General features: G+C 35.9%; 2 protein-coding genes and 1 pseudogene across 2 annotated transcripts; all 3 read right to left on the bottom strand.

The window, feature by feature from the left end:
• Positions 1-2913: 2913 nt before the first annotated feature.
• On the bottom strand, positions 2914-4874 carry LOC114181356 (small ribosomal subunit protein uS13m-like). The gene is made up of 3 exons (XM_028067782.2): positions 4678-4874; positions 4353-4586; positions 2914-3466 (listed from the first exon to the last, which is right to left on the bottom strand). Exons 1-3 carry the CDS (start codon positions 4735-4737, stop codon positions 3314-3316), a joined length of 447 nt encoding a protein of 148 aa, XP_027923583.1. The 5' UTR covers positions 4738-4874; the 3' UTR covers positions 2914-3313.
• Positions 4875-5179: 305 nt separating this feature from the next.
• On the bottom strand, positions 5180-6967 carry LOC114180743 (pentatricopeptide repeat-containing protein At5g59600 pseudogene; annotated as a pseudogene).
• Positions 6968-11173: 4206 nt separating this feature from the next.
• LOC146887129 (uncharacterized) lies at positions 11174-13699 on the bottom strand. Its single transcript, XM_085672040.1, has 5 exons — positions 12839-13699; positions 12473-12784; positions 12059-12367; positions 11631-11902; positions 11174-11549 (listed from the first exon to the last, which is right to left on the bottom strand). The coding sequence occupies exons 1-5, from the start codon at positions 13697-13699 to the stop codon at positions 11174-11176; spliced, it is 2130 nt and encodes a 709-aa protein (XP_085528166.1).
• Positions 13700-19148: the final 5449 nt, after the last annotated feature.

Here is a 19148-nt window from a genome sequence, read left to right as displayed (position 1 = left end):
CTTTATAACATGATTAAAACATTTTTTACTCTAGCTTACCCTCTTGCTTGTGCCTAGGGGTGGCAATGCGGCCTGGCCCGGCCCGTTTAAGCCCGCCCCGCTTAAGGCCTGCACAACGCGGGCTGGCCCATCCCGCCCTGCATACTTTATGCGGGCCGAAAACACTGGGCCGCCCCGCATAGTCCTTGGCCCGCGGGCTCGCGGGCCAGCCCGCTTTTTTTTAAATTTTTAAATTTTTTTTATTTTTTATGATAAAACTTTCAATGTTTAAAAATTGGGAAACTTTAAGAAGTTCACAAAATTAAGTAAAGACTTTAGGAAATTAGATGATAAAGTGATAATTCAACATTTTCATCATATTCATACTATCACATACACAATGTATTCTTTAAATTTTAGCACATTAAAAATTACATAATACTTGTCTTTTCCAGTTATACAAGAATTTGAAACGTTAATGTAAGAGTCCATAAAAGAAGTAATTAATATACACAAGTACAAGTTTTTTTTTTTTTAATTTTATGCGGGCTTGCGGGCCGGCCCGCGCAGACCGCGGGCTAGCCCGAGCGGGCCGCGGGCCGAGCCCGCGCGGGCCGAGCCCGCGCGGGCCTGCGGGCTCACTATCCTAGCCCGCCCCGCATTTTTTCTGAGGGCCTGCGCGCCGGGTCCGCGGACCAGGCCCTAATTGCCATCCCTACTTGTGCCTGTCTGTTTTGTGTGGTTTTCCTTTTGCAATGATCACCAATACTATTGGTGTGAGTAGATGTGGAAACCTCTGGAGGTTCTCAGAGTGGTGACGATGCTGCGATGTAGGGTGGGTTCCTTGGTCTGGGTTGTGGTTCACTGTTGAGCTCCTTTTGAAGAATTCTTAGTTTATTGTGAACTTTTTGCTCTATGAGCAATCTTTTGGAAAACAATAGTACTCTTGTGTTATGTTTTTATGGCATCATAATATACCTAAGCTTTTAATCCAAGTATATTATGGATAACTGTAATAGTTAGTACATGTATACTTTATATCGAGTGCTTTTTTATATTATAATTATGTGATGCGAAATTTTAGTAGGTTATTCTATTAGAAATGGAATGCCACATCATGCTCATTTTATGTTATTAAAATGTGTCCAATGACTTAAGTAAAAATATTAAGTAACTTCATCTTTAACAACAATATAATTTAGACAACTGTTTTATTCTAAACTTTTGTGTTCATATAGTATTTTATCGCATTAATAGTTAACAAAGTTATTGACATGTTTTATACATAATTTTCTTTTGTGCGATTACATCACTATTTTCTCATTTTTCTTAATTAATTGGTTTAAAAATCACATAGAAAGAAAACATTTTAGAAATAGCTTCACTTTTTTATTTTCTTTCCTTTTCTATTATTTTAAACTCTCCTTTCTAGAGATGGACAAAAATTTCATTTTCTTGATACAATTCACTATTACTCTAATCCAATTCATTTAAAAATCATTTCATTAAAATTCAATACATTTTTATTAAATCTGGATTTCAATCTAAATTACGTTTTATAATTTTTTTTTGAATTGGATATCCATTCTGTTTATTTATCAAGCGGTACCTATCTTAATCAAGAGAAAGTTTTTCGACTCCTCCTGATGCATGCATTTGTATGAGTCATCTGCCCACAACAGGGTAAGTTATCCACATGTTTGATCCCACGGTGGCATTCAATGTCGACCAACCTTACTACATCTCTAGTTAGGATGGCCGAAGGTCAAGACAGACCGGCTCATACCGAAAGTCGAGAGGACTAGCCCGGGCCGAAGTTGGGTTGGACTGAATTAAAATTTGGCAAAATTCGATTGAGTCAACTCCAACCAAAACTCAATCAAATTCGACCGAGCTGGGACCAATCGAAACTCAACCAAAATTCAACTAAAACTCAGCCAAATTTGGCCAAGTCGACCTCAATCAAAAAGTTGGCCTAGTAAACCCGGCTAAAATTCAGTAAAATTTGGTCAAGTTGGCTCGACAAAAATTCAATCAAATTCAGTTGAGTCAACCCAACCAAAATTCAACCAAATTAGGTCAAGTTGCCTCTACTCAAAATCCGACCAAATCAACCCTGACCAAAATCCAACCAAATTCGAGGTAATTGGGCCAAGTTGACCTTAACCAAAATTCAATCGAGTTGGTTTCACCAAAATTCAACCGAATTCGATCAAGTTGACCCTAGCTGAATCAGATTGAATTCGAATGAGTTGACCCTAACCGAAACTCAACCAAATTTGGGTGAGTTGACTCCAATCGATAATCGTCCAAATTTGGTTGAGTCAACTTTGGTCGAAAGGTCGAGACTAGCCGACATGGACATGAGATCGAAATGGATTGGTTTGGGTCGCAAGTCAGAGGGGTTGACCTGGATCAAAGGGTGAGACTATCCTGAACCAAGGTTCGAGACTGGTTGGACCAAGGCGAGGATCGAAATAGGTTGGGTCATGCCAATGATACAAGTTTTAGAAAATTCAATTTAATTTTTTTTATAAAAAATAGATTTTGGATTTTGAACTTGATCCAAATATTTGGATCTAAATTTAAAAAAAAAAAAATCAAACTATTTCTACAACAAAAATGGATTTGGATCCAAAATCTCATCAAATTATTTGAATCTAGATTGGATTTTTAAAAATCCAATTCATACCCACCCCTACTCCTTTCCGTCTCAGAAAAAGTATACAAAGTATTTTTAGTAGAGAAAATTGGAAAAAGAATTGATAGCTGGATAAGCACATGACAGTGGATGCCATACTAATGAGCCACGAAGAAAAAGAAATAGTGCGTCAATGGCCACCAATATGCTAGAGGAAAGTTGGTTATAATAACCAACTAACAAATTCCACTCTCACTCTAAACTGCCCACAACGCTTAAAGTGATCACACCAGTAACATCAACACTGAGGCTTTATAAATAGTTTGCAACCACACTTTCAATCCTAAAACGAAGGCTTTTTGGATATCCATAGCCTCTGGGAGATCACAATTACAACTGATTTACATTTGTTTGTAATTTTGCACTGCAACAAAGCTACAACCACAATATAAAACCTTGCCCAGTATAAACGATTAAAAACTTTCAAATAAAAAAGCACATTAGCTGGCCAATCAAACAAGACAACAAACCCACCAAATGCAGAGAAGACCATTAAAGCTCTTGCAAAGAAAAGATGAAACCACCAAAGGCAGATTGAACATGTAAATATCAACATTGATTTCACTTAAACCAGCTAAGTCTCTATCAAAACTTATTTCATCATCTCAAACTCATCTGTTTCTCAAGCGGTACCTATCTCGATCCAGAGAAAGTTTTCCGGCTCCTCCTGGTGCGTGCATTCGTATGAGTCCTCTGTCCACGGCAGGGCAAGTTATCCACATGCCTGATCCCTCGGTAGCACTGAATGCCCACCAACCTTACCACATCTCTCTCAGCGCACTTTTTCTGAAACACACATACACATGACGAAACAAACAAGCCTATTTAGATAAAAATTCTTCTTAAACACATAAGTAGAAACCGAGAAGGTAAAAATACATCAAACCAATTTTATAAGTTAAAATCAAATTATAGATACACATTTTATAGAAGCTCTTTCATCCGAAAACCGACAAACATACGTTGATTTTCACCAATGAGAAAAGTTTGATTCATTTGGCTTTGAGTGAATTATACTGACCCAAAATTTTGTCGAATTTCTACTGCCACCCCTCCTTTTTTCCATCCCTAACTGTCCTTAATCATCTGAAAAATATTATACTGACACCCCTAATAGACCACTTACTCGCTACACTAACCTTCCTTAGTTGTTTTTTTTTTTTTAAAAAAAAAACTTCCTGTAATAATGTTTTTGTAAACAGAACTTAAAAATTTTGTTAGTTAATAATTCTGGTTAAGTCTGTTGTAAACCAGAAATATATATAGGGTTGTTTGGTCTTTGTGAGGGAATAATCTCTCGTTCTCTGTACTTCCACTACAATTTCCTTGTTTAGTGTTGTGAGTGAGTGAGTGTCTTTGCTGTGGGTGTGTAATAGTGTTGGTGAGATGCGTGTAAGTGTTATTAGTCCTGTTCTCACAGCGACATAGTGATAATTCAGAAGAAGAAGCATACATATTCTTGTTTATCACACTTATATTACAAGATATACCACTGTACACAGTAAAGGAGATTGCACACAATGCTGCTGAATACGATAAAGAAGAATAGGAGTTTTCCGCAGTCTCGAAATTAAGGTGCAATTTACTCTTTCTTTCTTTTTTTTCTTTTTTTTTTTGGTATTTTTGTACAAAAAAAAAATAGAGTAATTTATGCAATGAGGGAAGAAAGTACCAAATCATTTCCGATCAAGTACTTGGAGAGCAACTCGCGAATGGAATAGAGTTCCCTCTTGCTGAGATCCTTGACGAATTTGTTCTCAACGCCGAGCTCGCACACGATGTGGTGCGCTTTCGAGCGCCCTATTCCGTGCAGGTGCTGGAGAGCGTACTCCAGACGCTTGTTGTCGGGGATCTCGCCTCCCATACCGCCTCCGATGTTGATGTTCTGCACGCGCACACCTCGAAGCTGCAAAACGGAAGAGAAAAGGACAACGTGAAGCTCTAGAATGTTCGACAAAGCCCATGGCGAAGGCGAATTGAACGGAAGGGAAATTTACCGATAGGTTTTGGCGGAGGCGCAGAGCGACATCGGAGAAGATTCGCGCGGAGCCGAACATGGTGGAGTTGGAGGATTTGAATATGCGACTTAAGAGAGAGACGCACTCTGAGTAGGTTTTCCAATTCAACGTTTTGTTCTTTCAGTATGGCGCTGCCGCTGTGGACTGGGAGGTGCAAATGGTGCACCAAAACTCGAAAAAAAAAATTCCAAAACAAAATAAAATTTTATTAATTTTTTAAAATATGTTGTTGAAATTCTCTTATAATAATTTCAATTATCAATATTTAATACTTTAAAATTGAATTAAGATAGTTTTCAATTAATAAAACTACAAATAGAAAAGTGTTTGTCCGACAATGAATAATTTGATATTATGATATCAAAGTTCTCAAGATATAAAATCCTTTTTAATTCTTTTTTTCGCATAAACAAAATTAAACAATCGGTCAAATCTTTTAATTTTGTTTTTAATATTGATGAAATAATTTTAAAATAACTCGAAAATCGCACAAATAAATCAACCAGTCAAAATAAGAAATAATTTAAGTCTACGATCTTTTAATCTTGTGTTTGCATAAGTGCATTAACTATACTTTGATGTATGTACACCTTCTTTCTGTTTCCTCTCTTCATGTAACCTCACCGGGCTTTTCAAGCCAACTAAAACCAGGTTGCTTATGGACATTTTTTTCTTTCATCACATTCCTTACATTCCCAACCTCTTCCCACTCACCCTCAGCAGCATATATATTCGATAGTGTAACAAAGCTACCTGGTCCCTTTAACCTCATTCTCATTATTTCCTCTGCCATCATTTTAGCTAGATCTCTTCTTCCATGGACTTTGCACCCATGCAGAAAAGCTCCAGCCATTGACTCTGTCACTTGCATTGGCAAGGCTTTGAAAAAATCATATGCTTCTACCGTCCTTCCGGAGCGGCACAAGAGATCAACCACACAACCATAATGCTTCTTGCTTACCTCAATCCCATAACATTCATTCATTGATGAGAAAATCTCTAAACCTTTCTGCACTAAACCACCATGGCTGCATGCTGAAAGAATGCATGTAAAAGTTACTTCATTTGGCTGCAATCCTTCTTCCTGCATTCTTTTGAACAGCTCCAAGGACGAATCAACCATGCCACACTTTCCATAACAGCCAATCATTGCATTCCATGACGCAACATTCTTGAATGGAATCTTGTTAAATACATTTTGAGCATCTTTCAAACTCCCACACTTTGAATACATGTCAATGAGAGCGCTAGCAATGAAAACATTCGCATCAAACCCCTTCCGGCATACAAATCCATGAATCTCTCTTCCCCATTTAATGCAACCTTCTGATCCACATGCAGGAAGCAGTGCAACGACAGTCACTTGATTTGGCTGAATCCCTGAAAGTATCATCTCCCTAAACATCTTGAACGCTTCCCTGAGTTGATGACTTTGTACAAGCCCAGAAATCAATGCATTCCATGCAACCACATCAGGAACAACACCTTCCCGTTTCATTCTCTCGAAGAAAGCAAGAGCTTTGCTGCTATCACTTGACCGAGCATACGCTGCAATAATCACATTCCATGTGAAATCATTTGGCTCCAATCCTTCCAGCCTCATCCTCTCAAACAACACCAATGCTCGCTCAATTTCCCCCACGTTACAAAACCCACAGATCATTGACGTCCACGAGGCAACATCCCTTTCACGCATTCCATCAAACACGCTGTGGGCACAAGAAATGGACCCACATTTGCCATACATATCTATGAGAGCATTGGCAACGGAGACATCATTTTGAAAACCCATTTCATAAACCATGGCATGAATCTGTCTCCCCATGTTCACATCCATCAAACCAACACAGGCCTTAAGAACAACGGAAAAGGTGAAATTGTTGCCCATGTGGCCAACCTCACGCATCCAACGAAAGTACAACAATGCATCATCAAAGTGACCATTGAAAGACAGCCCCAAAATCATCCAATTGAATGCAAAAACATTGGGGTGTTCGATCTTTTGAAACAAAAGCCTAGCTGATTTCAGGTCAGCACAACCAGCGTACATTCCAACAAGCTTTGAATTAAGAGACAAAATGTTCGTGTTTGTTCCACTAGTGACCACGGTGGCATGGACCTGCATGCCGGGTCTCAAGGTCTTTGCTTTCAGGCATTTTTCAAGGCACAAAGCAAATTCATGTGGTGACCATCTCAATTGTGAAGAAAATGGCATAGTTCTCATTCTTCTCTGATGCTACTCTTTCTTGTGACATGCATTCCTTTTAACATGAAAATAGTAAGCTTATACTCTAATATTTTAGATTAAATTACATTAATGTCTACCTATGCCTAATAGTTTACAAATTTTACAAATTTCACACAAACCACTCGTTTGTTTTGAAAACATTATGGTATGCTTTTAAGTTTTACACTCTTACACACATTACACGCCCAGTATGAGATAAAAGGATAATATAATGATGATGAGAGATAAAATGTTATTGTAAAAGATTTGGTAACCGTTGTTGCTATGAATGTAAACATTCTTCAATTTTCTAAAAAAAAATTATATAAATATTTGTTATCTTCTGCCTATAAATCATTATATGAGAAAAATAAATTACAAATCATGATGTTAGGAAAAAAACCAAATGTAATTAGATTATTTAAAGTATGTAAATATAACTTAATAATGTGACTTAAACTATTAATACTTATAAATTAAGTTTTAATTATTTATTATAATAAAGCAATTTACACATGTAAAAAACTTAGTTTATTTAATTATAGACATTAATCAATCAATTAAAAACTTAAAATATATTTATATACTTAATTTTAATATATATATATATATATATATATATATATATATCACAATTTAATACAAATAAAATTAAGAAAATGTGGTAGATTGATTAGTAGAATGTACTAAGATTTCTAATTTGTGTTATTGTAGCAACTCGGTACTCTTACGTACTAATTATATATAAAGACAAAATGGGTTGAGCTTGTCCATTTACATTATTAAACTTTGGAAAAAAAAATATGCTTAATTATAAAGTTTTCACAAATCAAATTTAGATGTTAATATATATATATATATATATATATATATATATATATATATATATATATATATATATATATATATATATATATATATATATATATATATATATATATATATATATATATATATTCTAGTTACTCATATTATAGTAATATCACAACTCAGACATCAACACTCACATTGAATTCTTAATAGTTAGTTATGAACATATTTCTTAAAACCATGTGACTCTATGTAATTTTCATATGGATAATAATGATATACTATCCCCTTTATTTGACCCCTTTTTTACTACCTACGTGGAATACCATATTTTAATGTTTTGTTAAATTTGAAATGAAAATTGACGCGTGAGGTTAAGAATCGTTTGTAGGTCACGCGCTCACACAACAAAACAGAGAAAGAAAAGGTGAAGAGTGCGGTTTTGGAAAAACAGAGTTTTCGTCTCTTCTTCATCCACAATTGTAAGTTCTAATTTATCTATTGTTCTTCTCCAAATCAAAGGTTAATTTGGTATGTTTTTCTTCCCCGACTGATTTCCCCTATTTATGTGTTGTTCTTCCCCAAATCAAATCCTAATTTCATATGTTCTTCTTCCCCGAGTGATTTCCCCTATTTATGTGTTGTTCTTCCCCAAATCAAACCCTAATTTTGTATGTTCTTCTTCCCCGAGTGAAATGACATTTTTATCTATCCTTGTTCCCCAAATTGATGCTCTCTCAATCCTAAATGTTGTTGTGGACTGTTAATTCGAAATGTGAATGGGTTTGGGTAAGCAAAAATGGTTCGAATGTGCGAATGCTTTTGAAGAAGAAGCGTTTCGGCAGTTAAGTTTGGGTGGGTACAAAATGCAAACTGCAGTTGTGTTGTTGGATGTTAGAAAGTGAGTTTGTTGGTTTCAGCATTTATGCTTGGGTGGGTACAAAAAGCGAACTTCATTTGTATTGTTGGATGTTAGAAAGTGAGTTTGTTGGTTTTTGACTATGTTGTGTGTAATTTTATTGATCCGTGCCGAATTTGTGTAAATTAAATTTGGTTAATGCGTTTGATAATTTTAGTTTAGTTGACATGAGTGACGTTAGTGAAGGTTTAGAAGGTAGTGAAGTTGGAGATTGTAGTGATCCAAACTCTGTTCGTAGGGTATGGTCCAAAGAAGAAGAGGATACCAAAATAGTTGCTGGAGTGGCAACAATGTGTGTCTGTTTTGTTTTGTTTGATGGAAATGAAATATCATTTTGATTTGTGTAATTTAAGAATGGTTAATTGTAATGCAAATGTATGAAACATGTAGGTGTGAACAATTTGTTTTGTTGTGTTTTTGTACTATTATGTTGTAGTTCATGAATAATGACTTTTCATAAGTATTTGTGGTGCTGTAATGGAATTATTTAGCAGATAAATGATGTCAGGGAAGAATAATTCTGCTAACTCTATGGTACAAAAACCACATATGAGAAAGACACTTATTGAACTATAAGAAAACATGTCCTGTGCGAGATATTAATGTTGGGCTTGAACAGCAATTACGTAGGCCCACTCCAATTCTTCTCTCACTTTCTCTCCTGATGCTTCCACACCACACGTGTACACACTTTTCTCACCTACCCCTCTTTCTCCTTTTTCTCTGTTCTCTCTCTTCACTTTCTACTTCACACTAAGCTTACGTTCGAAGCTTCTTCTCCACTCCACCGTCAAGCTAAGACTTGCTTCCGTTCAAAGCTTTTTTAGAGAAGGTAAAATCTCTTTTTTATTGAATATGCGTGTGTATCTCACAAGTACATGAAATTGAAGCAAGTATTTATATGTTGTTAGTTTGCTATGTTTCTAACAGAAACAAAAACTGAAACTGGAACTAATTTTTGGTTACAACTGTCAACACCCCTCTTAATCCAAAAATTCTAGGCTAGTCATCCCAAGATCCTTCCTCAGCTTGGCGAACCTTGCTTGCTTTAGAGGCTTGGTGAAAATGTCCGTTGTTTACTCTTCTGTGTGACAGTATGTCAGTGTCAACTTCCCTTTGCTCACTTGATCATGAAGAAAATGGAACTTTATGTCAATGTGTTTGCTCCTTCCATGTAATGTAGGGTTTTTTGATAGGTTGATTGCAGATTTGTTATCAATATTGAGCTGAACTGGTTTCATGTATTCCAGGTTCAACTTCTTCAAAACTTCTTCCAGTCATATACTTTGACAAGCTGCTTCTGAGGCAGGTATGTACTCTGCTTCGCATGATGACAAGGCCACAACATTTTGCTTCTTTGAGCACCAAGAGATTGGTGCACTCAAATATCTGAATAAGTACCCATATGTACTTCTTCTCTCAACTCTATCCCCACACCAGTCTAAGTCTGAAAATGCCTCAAGCATTGCTCCATTCTGGTCATCAGCCTTTGGGAAGAAAATTCCCCAATCTATAGTGCCTTTTAGGTACCTTAGGATGTGTTTAGCAACTGCCAAGTGGGGTGTTCTGGGGTCATGCATGAATCTGCTGGTCAGACCTACTCCATAGCTCAAATCTGGCCTGCTATTACGCATAAACCTGAGTGAACCTACTATCTGCTTGCATAAAGTTCCATCTACCACTTCAGCCTCCTTTTCTTCTATCAGTTTTACTCCAGGCAGCACTGGAATTATAGCCTCATTGCACTCTTCCATCTTGAATCTCTTCAGAATCTCCTGTGCGTATTTCTTCTGGTGTAGAAACACTCCACTGGGAGTGTGTACAAACTCTAGCCCAAGAAAATAGTTCAGTGTTCCTAAATCTGTCATCTCAAACTCAGCCTTCATCTTTTCTTTAAATTCTCCAACCTCTGCATCTTCATTTCCTGTAATGATTAAGTCATCAACATACAAGCACACAATGAGTGTATTTGTATGACTTGTGTTTTTCACATACACACCAAATTCAACTGTGCATTTCATAAATCCCAGTTTGGCTAGAACTGCATCAATCAACTTGTTCTAGGCTCTAGGGGCTTGCTTGAGCCCATACAAAGCCTTTCTTAATCTGTACACAAGGTGTTTTCTCCTTTCCTTCTCAAAACCAGTTGGTTGTACAATGTATACCTCTTCTTCTAGTGGGCCATTAAAGAAAGTTGACTTCACATCCATTTGAACCATCTTCCAGCCTTTAGAACTTGCTACTGCTGTAACTAGCCTCACGGTCTCCATCCTAGCTACAGGGGAAAATACCTCTGTGTAGTCAATTCCTTCTTGTTGTAGGAAGCCCTTTGCTACCAATCTGGCCTTATACTTGGCCACACTCCCATCAAGTTTCAACTTTAGCTTGAAAACCCACTTCACATCAATAGGTAGTGTATCTTGTGGTAGTGTAACTAATTCCCATGTTCTATTTTTCTCAATTGTCTCCAACTCCTCTTTCATAGCATTCCTCCATTCTCTCACCTTTAGAGCTTCCTTCTAGGTTATGGGTTCTGTGTCAGCCATCAAAGCTTGGTGAACTAGATCACCATTTCCTGTAATTACACCATTTCCATAAACTTCATGTCCAGTAAGCCTAGTGGAGGGAAACCTCATCCTCTGAGTCCTTCTGTTGTCTGAAACAACAACTGAATGCTCAGTTTTATCCTCAAGAACACATGGAATATGTGTTACCGTATTCTCCTTCTCTTCCCAACTCCAGCTGGCTGTCTCATCTACTACCACATCCATGCTAATCACCATTGTTTGCCTTTCTGGGTCATATAGCTTGTATGCACCTGTTGGATAGTACCCAATCAGGATCAAGGGCTCACTCTTGTCATCTAGTTTCTTTCTCTTCTCATCTGGAATATGTCTATAGCATATTGACCCAAAAATCTTCAAGTGTTACACGTGTGGCTTAACACCAGACCAAGCCTCTTCTGGTGTCACAAACCTTAGTCTTTTGGTTGGGCACCTGTTAAGAATGTAGGCAGCAATAGTTACTGCCTCTCCCCAATAGCCATTTGGCAGGCCTTTACCTTTCAACATATACCTTGTCATATCAACCAACATCTTGTTTCTCCTCTCAGCCAGCCCGTTGTGTTGTGGTGTATAAAGGGCAGTCACTTCATGCACTATCCCCTTTTCTTCACAAAATTTGCTGAACTCTCTGGACTTGTATTCACCACCTCCATCAGTCCTCAAAATTTGTAACCTGCTGTCAGCCTGTCTTTCAACACGGGCACAAAAATTTTTAAAGACAGAAAACACCTCTCCTTTCTCCATTATCAAGTACACCCATATTTTCCTCGAAAACTCATCTACAAATGTGAGGAATTATTTGTTTCCTACTAGTGATAGTGTGTCTAGGGGACCACACACATCGGAATGCACCACTTCCAGTACTTGTTTGGCTCTTTTTGGTGCAGAGTCGCTAAATGCCTTCCTGGGTTGTTTGCCAATCACACACCCTTCACAGATTTTGGCTGGTAACTCGATCTGTGGTAGCCCTTCCACCATTTTCTTGCTACTGAGTTGGTTTAGGCTTTTAAAATTCAGGTGACCATATCTGTAATGCCACAACCAACTCTCATCCTCCACATTACCAGCTATTAGGCACTGTATTTTAGTAGTGTCTAGATTCACCTTAAATGTCCTGTTCTTGGATAGTGGTGCCCTAATCACGAGCCTCTATTGTGAGTCATAAATCTCAATCAATTTTTTATGCATGTTCATGGTGTAGCCCTTCTCTAAAAGTTGTCCAAGGCTGAGTAAATTATTCTTCATGCTTGGAACGTATAGAACATCATTCATGTAGGCCACCTTGTCATCCTTCCTTGTGATCATCACCTTTCCCATTCCTTTTGCCACAATGGAGCTATTATCTGCAAATTTAACAATGTTTCTCATACATGGATTAAGATCAATCAACCAAATCATGTTTCCAGTCATATGATTAGAGCACCCTGTATCCAAGTACCAAGACATGTTATCCTCTTCACTGCCTGTTGTCGCCATCAGTAGTACTTGGTCTGAATCAGACCCATTTCCTTCCTCCTGTGCCATATTTGCTTCTTCTCCTTTTTGCCCCTTTTTTGATCTGTCCTCCTGCCAACACTCATAAGAATAGTGTCCGTATTTTTCACAATTGTAGCACTAAACTCTTCTTTTATCATATGGTCTCCAGCCACCTTCTCCTCTTCCTCTGTTTTGATATCCGCCTCTACCTTCAGACCCATTGTTCTCAGATTTTTCTTGGGTCTCTGTTTCACTATTTTTGCCACCACTTCTGCCTCTAGATCTGCCTATAGACCTTCCTCTACCTCTGCCTCTCCAGCCACTTCTACCTCTGCCTCTAACTCCATAACTCACCTTGGCTTGTAGAGCTTGTTCAGTCACCTTCTCACCATTCTTCCTTTCATTCACTCTCTGTTCATGTGCTTCAAGAGAGTTATGCAGTTCTTCTATTGTCATAACATCAAGATCCCTTGACTCTTCTATGGCCACCACAACGTGGTCAAACCGTGGAGTTAAAGTCCTAAAAAATTTCTCTACAATTCTGTTGTCTTCTATGTTCTCATCACATGCTCTCATGGCATTGGTGATCACCTGCAATCTGTCAAAATACTCTGCCACAATCTCCTTTTCTGTCATAGAGAGAAGTTCATATTGCCATCTCAAGGATTGCAGTTTCACCTTCTTCATTTTCCTAGAATTTCCATACCCATTTTGCAAGATCTCCCAAACCTCTTTTGCTGTAAGAACTTTTGAGATTTTTTGAAAGATAGGGGCAACAACACATTGATGCAGCAATACACGAGCCTTGCAGTCCAACTTCTTCATCTCCTTGTATGTTTTCTTGACTTCTTCATCAACATTCTTGGGTGGTTCTTTGAAACCCACTTTCACGACCTCATCAATTTCTTGAAATCCAAGAATAGCGTCCATCTTTACACACCAATCATCATAGCCCTTTCCATCAAATATGGGTAAGCTTCCCGGGATCAAACCTCCACTAGCCATGAGTAGAGCACACAACAATATTCCCAAGATTCCCTTTCTTGAACCTTGCTCTAGATACCACTCTGTTAGGCCTGAACAACAATTACGTAGGCCCATTCTAATTCTTCTCTCACTTTCTCTCCTGATGCTTCCACACCACACGCGTACACACTTTTCTCACCTACCCCTCTTTCTCCTTTTTCTCCGTTCTCTCTCTTCACTCTCTGCTTCACACTAAGCTTTCGTTCGAAGCTTCTTCTCCACTCCACCATCAAGCTAAGGCTTGCTTCTTCTAACTCTCTCTTTGATAGCCGTGTTTCTCTATTTCTCACTCATTAACTAATTCTTATCTATTTGCAGGACACACACCAGTTTTCATACAAACTGGAATAATGAAGAAAGAAAGAAAACAACAAGGGAAAGATGTGAGCTTTTTTAGAGAAGGTAAAATCTCTTTTTTATTGAATATGCATGTGTATTTCACAAGTACGTGAAACTGAAGCAAGTATTTATATGTTGTTAGTTTGCTCTGTTTCTAACAGAAACAAAAACTGAAACTGGAACTAATTTTTGGTTACAACTATCAACAATTAATAGGCTCTAATTGACATGTAACTAATATTTGTATTATTTTGGCACCGCGAAGTTAAATTTATGTACTTAAAATAAATTGTAATGAATTAAAAATTGTTTATGGGGTGAATTAAAATATGGTGACATTATTAAGTTGAAGATTATATTTATTTGAAATGAAATAAATTTTGTTTAAAAATGTCATGTTCATGAATCAGTTTTTTTGCAACTTCGTTGTACATAAAGTACATATGAAAAAGGCAGTTATGGTACTGTAAGAAGACACTAACTGAACCCATTTGTAGGTGCTCCATTTGATTTGGGAATGATGGTTTAATTGTTGTTAGAGTATTATGATCAAGAATTTATGTATTTGAAATGAAATAAAAAAATAAAAAAAAATGTCATGTTCATGAATCAGTTTTTTTGCAACTCTGTTGTACATAAAGGACATATGAAAAAGGTAGTTATGGTACTAGTAAAAGACACTGACTGAACTCATTTGTAGTTGCTCCATTTGATTTGGGAATGATGGTTTAATTGTTTTGTTTTAGAGTATTAAGACCAAGAATTTATGTATTTGAAATGAAATAAAAAAAAAATTAAAAAAATTTCATGTTCATAAATCAATTTTTTTGCAATTCCGTTGTACATAAAGTACATCTGAAAAAGGCAGTTATGGTACTATAAAAAGACACTTACTAAACTCATTTGTAGGTGCTCCATTTGACTTGGGAATGAAAGTTTAATTGTTGTTAGAATATTAAGATCAAGAATTATATATTTGAAATGAAATAAAAAATTTTAAAAAAATATCATGTTCATGAATCAATTTTTTTGCAACTCCGTTGTACATAAAGTACATGTGAAAAAGGTAGTTATGGTATTGTAAAAAGAAATTTATTGAACTCATTTGTAGTTGCTCCATTTGACTTGGGAATGATGGTTTAACTATTTTAGAGTATTAAGATCAAGAATTTATGTATTTGAAATGAAATAAAAAAAATTTAAAAAAATTGTCATGTTCATGAATCAATTTTTTTACAACTCCGTTGTACATAAAGTACATCTCAAAAAGGCAGTTATGGTACTGTAAGAAGACACTTACTGAACCCATTTGTAGGTGCTCCATTTGACTTGGGAATGAAAGTTTATTTGTTGTTGTATTAAGATCAAGAATTTATGAATTTGAAATGAAATAAAAAATATTAAAAATAAGTCATGTTCAAGAATCAGTTTGTTTACAACTCTGTTGTACGTAAAGTACATATGAAAAAGGAAGTTATGGTACTGTAAGTAAACACTTACTAAGCCCCATTTTTAGGGGGCTTCATTTGACTTGGGAATGATACCTGAATTATTGTGGCAACACAGTTGAGTTATTTAACGATCAAAAGCAATGAAATGCACAAATGTAAGAACGTTATTGTCCTTAATAATGATTATCATAAAACTGGCATGTCATGTGCTCAATTATATTGTGCAATTAATTGCGCTAACATGTTCTCTGTTCAAAAAATATTCATAAACAACACACATGTTGTATCCAACAAAACCAAATACTGCACAAAATATATAATTCTGGTATTGTGTGTTAATTGCAAAAATATCAAGTGTCATTAACAAACATCAACCACATAACTTATAATGTGTTTGTCAATGTCATCGGACTTCAATCATGATAGCGTCCTATCCACACAAAAAAACGTGTTATCCACTGAACTTACAACCTGCAAAAAGAATATAATTTGTTACATTGTGGTTCATGTAATGAACTAAATATTTAACGAAATTCATATTATATTACTGTACCGTAATTGGGACGATATTCCAGACATTTGAGTGTTGAACTCATTAGTTTCAAGCGAAGTTAATAAGGACATGAAACCTGAATTTGGAACACTTGAATTCTGCATCATAATTAAAGAACACTAAGCTAACAAAGTGGAAGTACTTTTTTATAGTTTAACTTAGTAAATGTTTTGTACACAAACCCATTCAGGTGTATTTGTTCCTTGATCATCATAATGTTGGTTCTCATTGGAGACATGAGCATCCATAGGTGCCTACAATTTATTTGAATGTTTTTAGTGGCAAACTTATTAATACATGGTAGCTGTTATAATGCACAAATTACTTACATGAGTGTTGCAGTGTGTTTTTAAATTTGGTTGGGCGGAACAACTAAGCATTTTGGGACTAACAAGCTTGAAAGACGGGTTTCTCACGAAAACCTAGCGGGTAACGATTGGTTGTGTGAATGCCCTTCAATGAAGCAAAAAAAAAAGGCAACGAAGACTGCGACCAAGCAATGCGCCCAACGGTACCCACAAATTTCCGGCGAACCAACGGCGTCCAACAACCCAATCCACTGTCGACAAGTCCGCTCTCCGCTTGGACTACTACCCACACCAAATATCAACAAAAGCAACCTTTGTGGAAGAAGAAGTTTTGTGTTTGTGTGAGCTTGTGGAAGAACAACGTTTGCAGAAAGAAGAAGAAGGAGGGAAAACTTTCGTGAAAACTGCTCTTCTTTTACCGTAGCAAGTCAGTTCATTTTTTAAAAATGTTCCTTCAATTTCACGCATGTGCACACTACGCAAAGTAACCTTGCACTCTGCCTCCAATCACAGTAACACTTTAAAACATATTAAATAACATATGCCACATAGGCGGATAAATTTGGGGTCAAAAAAATGAGTCACTGTATCATTATCCTTTTCATATATACTCTAGTTACTCATATTATAGTAATATCACATCTAAGACATTAACATTCACATTGAATTCTTAATAGTTAGTTATAAACATATTTCTTAAACCCATGTGACTCCATGTAATTCTCGACAACACTATGTAACATGCAGAGCAACTTTGATTCTCGAATGTTACAAAAAATGTTTTATTAATAATCAATTTTAGTAAAAAAAAGATATTAGTCACTATATTGACCAATTTAGATATCAATTTACAAAATAAAAAATTTTAGTCTCCATAAAAACCAATTATAGTTTTTTATTCATAAGAGTGACTATTTTAATAACTAATAATTTTATATTTTGTAAATTAGTATATAAATTGACCGCTATAATAATTAACAACTTTTGATCACTAAAATTGATTATTAATGAAACATTTTTTTAATGGAAGAAGAAAGGAAAAACGAAGAGATATGAAAAATGTATTTCATTAGAATGAAAGAATAATACAACTTGATTGTTTTATAAAGGGTAAAGGTATATAGAAGAAAAAAAAACGGAAGACACATGCATACGGTGCATGTGAAACAATAAATGCAGACGTGGCTCTCAACAATGAAAGGTAGCATCGCAGAATACTAAGACCCCTCTAGCAGTATATATTGTGAGGGTCAAGCTTGGCATTAAGATTGGAGAATAATTATGATGGTAAAGCTTTTGTTAGAATACCGGTCAATAACTGGTTCGTACGAGAAGAAGTTTAATCAAGTCATGCTGGATTTTTTCTCTTACACTGTGAAAATCAATTCCCACGTGCTTGGTTCACTCATAGAAAATAGGTTAGTAGCTATCTTAATAGTTGAAGCATTGTCACAATAGAGGACAATATGTGACAGTAGGATCAGGATTCTTCATATGAGTTATTTCATAAGAAATTTGAGTGAGCGCCCTTGATTCTTATACTTTCAACTTATTGATGACTCTCCAAGGTAGACAATGTAGCTGGTTACACAAATGTTGTTGTTGGCATAAAGAAATATATTCAGATATCGCGGCATACGAAAAATAGCTTGGTGGGTGCAGAAACATACTGGCTAATTAAATATTAGTTAGTATTGGTTCATACATCTTGATTATATACATTTTGCATGTAACTTGACAGAAAAATTCAAAGGAGTGCTAACACGAGATGAATTTATCATTGTCATTTAATAGATCAAAAGTGTATTTTCGTTGAGATAGATTAATCCTTATTTGTTTCAGGCAACTTCAAAATAAGAAAATAAGTAAGATTGCCTAAGTTCTTAATTTTCAAATTCTTATCAAGTTGTAAACATAATTTTGATCATTGCTGGTAAGGATGATATCATCACGTAGTTGCACAAGTTTCAACAATTTTAATATCAAGAGAGTGTTTCTGCTCATGTTCGTCGAAAACCATGTTTCAAAATAAAAGTTGAGAGTTTTGCATACCATTGTATATACTTGTCTGCTACAATCCGTATAAAGATTTATGTAGGAGATGTTAGGTAAGCCCGCCCAAAGAGCATTCATATGTATGGTTTCCTTCAAATCTCCATGGAGAAATGCATTATTCACATTTAACTGTCTTAATTTCCAGTCTTTGGATGCAACGGCTAATATGAATCCAACAGTTGAAAGTTTGGCAATCGGTGTAGGCATCATAGAAATCCATGCCTTCAAGTTGGGTGTATTCTTTAGCAAGAAGCATCCCTTGTGTCGTTAAACGTTGTATTTTACCTTATACACCCATTTGCAACCCACTCTATTGTAGCGCAAAAGTTGTGATATGCCATGTATTGTTATGTTTTAAAGCTTATAACTCTGGCTAATTTCGGTTTGGATCTTGACAACTTCATTATAATATTAATAATTTCACAAAGTAAGAGACAAAGAAAGAAACCATTTGATAGGATATTTAATATTACTGGTAATTATTCACACGATAATCTTGAAGGTATATAGGTAATTTTGTAACTCTATTAGAATGTTTTTTTTAAAACTAATTTGTTTCATTTAAAGTTTCAAAACTTATTTAAAACATTAAAAATACATAACCTATTAACTCAATTAGTTAGAATATCGTACTAAAATATTACAAAGCTGGCAGGTTTAAGATATGCATATGCCATTATTTTCGTTGTTTCTATCCTTTTAGAATTAGTTAGTATCAAATT

This window comes from Vigna unguiculata, chromosome 4 (genome assembly GCF_037176805.1).
Source record: "Vigna unguiculata cultivar grain cowpea cultivar isolate G323 ecotype 2 chromosome 4, ASM3717680v1, whole genome shotgun sequence".
NCBI lineage: Eukaryota > Viridiplantae > Streptophyta > Magnoliopsida > Fabales > Fabaceae > Vigna > Vigna unguiculata.
The sequence above is the reverse complement of the archived record's forward strand: the minus strand, read 5'-3'. Positions and strand labels throughout refer to the sequence as shown.

What these genes read in the sequence shown, in the direction of transcription:
- LOC146887129 (XM_085672040.1), bottom strand. Translation starts at nt 13,699, where the DNA reads ATGGCTAGTGGAGGTTTGATCCCGGGAAGCTTACCCATATTTGATGGA. An exon ending in TGGAAGTGGTGCATTCCGAT is followed by an intron (nt 11,903 to 12,058) that starts GTGTGTGGTCCC and finishes GTTGAAAGACAG; the next exon opens with GCTGACAGCAGGTTACAAAT. An exon ending in TGCCCAACCAAAAGACTAAG is followed by an intron (nt 11,550 to 11,630) that starts GTTTGTGACACC and finishes AATATGCTATAG; the next exon opens with ACATATTCCAGATGAGAAGA.
- LOC114181356 (XM_028067782.2), bottom strand. Translation starts at nt 4,737, where the DNA reads ATGTTCGGCTCCGCGCGAATCTTCTCCGATGTCGCTCTGCGCCTCCGC. An exon ending in GCCTCCGCCAAAACCTATCG is followed by an intron (nt 4,587 to 4,677) that starts GTAAATTTCCCT and finishes TCCGTTTTGCAG; the next exon opens with CTTCGAGGTGTGCGCGTGCA. An exon ending in ACTTGATCGGAAATGATTTG is followed by an intron (nt 3,467 to 4,352) that starts GTACTTTCTTCC and finishes TGTGTGTTTCAG; the next exon opens with AAAAAGTGCGCTGAGAGAGA.